General features: G+C 30.5%; 1 protein-coding gene across 1 annotated transcript; it reads left to right on the top strand.

Annotated features, from left to right (window-relative positions):
- The first annotated feature begins 4,102 nt into the window (after positions 1–4,102).
- LOC124419476 lies at positions 4,103–4,720 on the top strand. Its single transcript, XM_046949343.1, has 3 exons — positions 4,103–4,246; positions 4,316–4,466; positions 4,537–4,720. The coding sequence occupies exons 1-3, from the start codon at positions 4,169–4,171 to the stop codon at positions 4,683–4,685; spliced, it is 378 nt and encodes a 125-aa protein (XP_046805299.1). The 5' UTR covers positions 4,103–4,168; the 3' UTR covers positions 4,686–4,720.
- The last annotated feature ends 788 nt before the right edge of the window (positions 4,721–5,508 follow it).

Here is a 5,508-nt window from a genome sequence, read left to right as displayed (position 1 = left end):
TGGTTTAGGTGAACTTTGTTCTGTATTTTGTAGCATCATCATTATCATCTTTATCATCATTATCAGAAAGCATTGCAAAACGGTTGCTCGCTTGAGTACCAATTGATTTAGAAGTTATTGATGTAGAAATTGTTATTGTTTTAATGTTTGTTTTTACTTGTTTTGAAGTACCTGTTTCATTGTTATTATTTTCTTTAATAGCATTAATGCTTACTAAATTTGACGTACATGTTTTGTTGTTGACATTATTTACATTTTTTTAACTATTGCTATTGATTTTTAATAACCCAAGCTTGAGTTGTTATTAGCATTTTGCCTTTTATTTTTAAATATTTTCGGTGAATCAGTCCTCCGTTTTTTATTAACTTGCCGGTATTTATTGATAAAATCACTGCCAGGGATGGAAAATTAGATTTTTTTCAGTATCAAAAAATATTTCAGAGGGTACTTTTTTGACCTTCAGAGTACTAAAAACATTTTTGCTCTGAAAACTAAGATATACATTTCTCTGCGTTGATTATATTGGTCACTCCTTAAGTACATTTAAATTTAGGTCATAAATCTGGCGTTATAATCCAGATGATTTTAAAACATTAGTGTAATATGATATTCATTTTTCTTGTGACTTCAATAAAGGAAAAAAATTATTTACGAATTGTAGGCCACTAAATTTTAATATACAATTCGAAATATCTCGATTATAAATTAACTAATATGGTCAATATGGGTATTATGGGAAAGTTCGTTAAAAGCTTCCCATTGACATATAAACAAGTATCAATTTTTTCAATTTACCTCAACTACAGTGGTGTAGGGTGTTAATTATTATAATTAATTAATTATAATTTAAAGGAATTGCATATTTATAGAGTGATATTCTTTAAGCTAAAAACATTTTATTTGCTCAACAAAACCTACAATTATTTCACTTTTTTGATGCGTCATAGTTTTACATTAAAGTATTAACAAAAACTTACAAATTATGATCATTTTGACCAACTTTGTGCGTCTGTTTAGCTTCCGTGTATATGCATTATATGTTTGTAAAGGTTTATAAAAGTTCATAAGATTTAAGCATTCAAATATTATTGCATGCTCCCCTGGCATTATATTTCGAAATAACAAAAAACTGAATTTACGCAATAATTCAAATTATTTCCTATGTAAATGCGAATGTGCCTAGCCAAAAACTAATATTTTTAAAAATTTTAACTTTTGTAGCTGTCGTACCCACCTCCTATTCAGGAAACATTAAGGAGATATATACATTACTGTGTATAATTATATCAGCTAACTACTGTTTTCGCAATTTTTATATTTTATTAGGGGGCGCCCGCGACCTGTCAAAAAAAAACTGTAAAAATTCAAAATTGGAAAAAAACTGGTGACAAATTTCAACAACCAAGCTCTAATACGTTATGTCACTTATGTCTCTTATGTCTTTAGTTAGTACAATAACAAATAGTGTACAAAAGTTAAAAGCTATGGTCAATATAGGTGAAAAGTTAATGACCTACGTTTTTATACCCTACACCGCTTTAGTGAGGAGGGTATGTATATTGGGTTTGTGCTGATGTTTGTAACATACAAAAATATTTGTCCTATACCCATCTTAAAGTATACCAATCGGTTTAGAATCATTTTCTGAGTCGATTAAGCAATGTCCGTCCGTCCGTCTGGATGGCTGTCTGTCCATGTAAACCTTGTGCGCATGGTACAGGCCACAATTTTTAAGATAATTGGATGAAATTTGGCACACACGCCTTTGTTGGCCCAAGGACGAAGCCTATTGAAAATGGTTAATATCGGTACATTATCTCGACTAGCCCCCTCCCCCCAAATAGGGCCTTTGGGCTTATAATTAATTTAAATGATCTATTATATCAACAAAAGTCGAGAAAACGTAGTTTTATAGAACTTTAAATGACACTACCGATTTTTGTAATGATCGGGCTTCATTTGACCCTAGCCCCCATACAAACTCCCCTTCAGAAAATGACTTAAAGGTCAAAATTCACTTATAAGCACTAATGACACTTTTAAATTCTACATAAATAATATTGAAGTAGACTTAACTCCCCCTACCAACATTTATAAGGATAGTGCCATATTTTGCCCTATTCCCCTTTGAGACCTCTTGTAAAAAATTTCTTTTTTGCAAAAAAAAAAAAATAAAAATATTCCGAAATAAAGTCAAAAAACAAATCAAATGCTTTATTTTTTAAATAATCCCCATTTTTAACATACATACTGACTGGTGTAGGGTATCATATGGTCGGCTACGTCCGACCATATGATTCATATTTGAGAACAAAGTAAATATGTGCTAAACATTAAAAACAATAAATCAAGATTTAAAATTTGAATAATATTATACAGTGCTTTAAAGATATTTTGAGAGTATCAAATAACGCTCGGGAGTATCAGGGTACTTTTCAAAATCACATAGTATCAAAAAAAGTACAAAATCACACAGTATCAAAAAAAGTTCATCCATAATCGAAGCAGTGAAAGTGCAGGAGAAAGTTAAACCATTTCCAATAGGAATATATGTAGGCCTTTCTAAACCAAAATGTGTTACATATTTTTGTAAAGATTTTGTTGAAGATGTCCTTTCTCTTAATGGTGAATTTTTTTTAAATGATAAGAAAATTAAAATTTCGTTTCGATGTTTGTCATGTGACACGCCAGCTAAGGCTTTCATTTGTGGTGTTCCAGGACATACTGCATCCCATGGATGCACTAAGTGTAGCCAAATATTTAAAAAAATTGGTAATGTCCTAACATACAGTACATCTAGCGGAACTTTGATCTCCGATACGGACTTTTCTTCAAGAAAGTATCCAAACCACCACAGCCAAACATTCCTAAATCAAAAAACTCCCCTTGAAGAAATAGGTTTTAATATGATAAAGCAAGTTCCTTTAGATAGTATGCATCTTATCGATCTTGGAGTTATGCGGAAGATTCTTGTTCGAATCATCAACAACAAAACTGAAGAGAAGACCCCTAAAGTTAAGAAAATGTTTCTCAAAAGAGTTTCCACGAAAACCTAAATCTCTTGATGAAATACATCATTGGAAGGCCACTGAATTTCATCAGTTCCTTGCATATACTGGTCCCATTGTTCTTTGCAATAACGTTCACAAAGATATATACTATGAGTTTTTGGTTTTACATTGTGCTTATCGGCTACTTAGTAGTCCAAGGCATGATTACAGTAACGTGAAAGTAGCTAACGAATTGCTTGAGTTATTTGTTGAAAATTTTCCAATTGTGTTTGGCCCAAATAGTGTTTCCTTTAATGTCCACAATTTGTTGCATATTGCAGCCTGCGCGGATGAGTACGGACCTCTAACATCGTTTTCGGCCTATGATTTCGAAAATAAACTGCAAATTTTAAAAAAACATGTTCGAAAACCAACCTCTATAATTCAACAAATTGTGCAAAGAGAACAACACGAATTATATGTCGAAGCTAAAACAGAAACATTAAAGTTCAAAGGAACTGTAATTGTAGAAGATCAAATCAATGATTGTTTAATTTCATCCAAAGAACCCAACAATATTTGTGCTGTTAAATCAGACATCCCTGTAAAAATTGAAGCAATAATAAAAGAAGACGACATATATATTCAAGGACGACGTTTGTTAGATTTAGAGAGCTTTTTTCAAGAACCCCTTAATTCCTGCGAAATAGGCATTTTCACCACAAAACTAGTTTTAGGAGAAAAAGAAAAATTCTTATTTAGCGATATTCAATATAAATTTATAAGTCTACCTAAAGATAATCATAACGTAATAATACCGATTCTCCATAGCTGTCTTCTAGAAAAATGTCAAACGAGCATCCACAAAACTCCAAAGGAAAACTAAAATATTTTCCTCAAGAAGGTAATTTTACAATTTCATAATGTTAAAATGTACTTAATTATTTTTTTCATTCCAGTTACTTCCAAATGTTCTAGCTGTGAAGAACTATCAAAACAATTTAATTTTTATAAAGGTTTGTTTAAATGTTTGTGCATAAATTGTTGACTTGTAGACTTATTTTTTTATTTCTATAGATGCCGCTGAAAAACGCTACAACACGCTACTTGAAATTCTAGCAGAACATAAAGTTTTATTAGACACAATTGTGAAACAAAACCAAATTACATCAAATCTTATGGAATTTTTCCCTATCGAATCTGAAAAAAAACTAAGAGAATTTGATGCTATTTTGAAGACCCATTCAGACCCATACGTAAGTATTTACTTTTATTGTGGAAATATTTCAACGAATAAAATTTATTTTTTGGTTTATATTCAATAGATTCGACAAAGGAAATCACTCCTTGCGGGTAATGCAGAAAAAAACCTTCATGAAATATTTGGCCAAAATATTATCATGAATTTTAATGTTGATGGGTCTTTTGGCAAAAAGAGGTTGCGCGAATACGCAAATGTTTTTAAAGACATAATAGGTAATAAATGCTTTCTTGTGTTCTCATATTTGTAATATTTTAACAATATGTTTCGTTTTTTAATATCCAGATGTAATAGCAATTTTTAATGAAAATTCGGACAAAACAATTAGAGCAGCATTTCAGCGTCAAAAGAAGAAATATTTTAAACAAATGGGTCGCAGCAAAGCCAAAAATAATGAAAATCGTGAAGACGACGATTCTCCCAAAGAGGATTAGTAATTTTACCTAATATTAGTAAAACAAAATTTTTATGTTCCTTTATAAATACTTTTCAGACAGACTGAATAAAAAACTGTAACAATGAAATCGTACCTTATAATTTTTTAATAAAATATCAAATATTTACAAAATTTTAAATTTTATTGTAGACTTTTACTACAGAAAAGTACCAAAAGTGTAGACTAGAACTGCTAAATAGTACTATTGATTTATTGGTTCCAATGTCTACATATGGTCCCAAAAGAAGTACCTAGTCAATAGTACTAACGTCAGTAGTAGATTTTCAATGACACGCACATGTCATGTACTGGTGACTGCGTCAATAGTAAGTCAGTACAGTTTCAATATTGACATTTCCTGCAGGGATGTTTACCCTTTTGCACGTGTGCAAATGCGTATGAATATACATTAGAGTGCTCCAAAAAAACTAATTTTCGAATTTTGTATTACTTAAAATACATCTGTAGTTAATTAAATGTGAGTTTATGTCCTTATAGAATAACGTAAACCTGTTCTCAGCTATGGTCGAAAAATTTCGATATTTTTAACGGTCGTTTCAAAATTCAAATTTTAGTTTTTTTGATACTTAATGGGATTGCTAACGGGTTTTATTGAAATATGTCCAAATTGGAATGTTTTTAAAACATAGGGATCATTTTGACCCAAAGGCCGTCTAAGGGTTATTTTTTTTCACTATTGTTGTAAATATCGGTTGTTAATAAATAAATTTCTTAAATTTTATTATAATCTACCTAAAAATTGAAACAATTTCGACTAGTTTCCATCAAAAATTGCAAATTTTACAAAATTTGACCTTTGA

This window comes from Lucilia cuprina, chromosome X (assembly GCF_022045245.1).
Source record: "Lucilia cuprina isolate Lc7/37 chromosome X, ASM2204524v1, whole genome shotgun sequence".
NCBI lineage: Eukaryota > Metazoa > Arthropoda > Insecta > Diptera > Calliphoridae > Lucilia > Lucilia cuprina.
The sequence above is the reverse complement of the archived record's forward strand: the minus strand, read 5'-3'. Positions and strand labels throughout refer to the sequence as shown.

What these genes read in the sequence shown, in the direction of transcription:
- LOC124419476 (XM_046949343.1), top strand. Translation starts at nt 4,169, where the DNA reads ATGGAATTTTTCCCTATCGAATCTGAAAAAAAACTAAGAGAATTTGAT. An exon ending in AGACCCATTCAGACCCATAC is followed by an intron (nt 4,247 to 4,315) that starts GTAAGTATTTAC and finishes TATATTCAATAG; the next exon opens with ATTCGACAAAGGAAATCACT. An exon ending in TGTTTTTAAAGACATAATAG is followed by an intron (nt 4,467 to 4,536) that starts GTAATAAATGCT and finishes TTTAATATCCAG; the next exon opens with ATGTAATAGCAATTTTTAAT.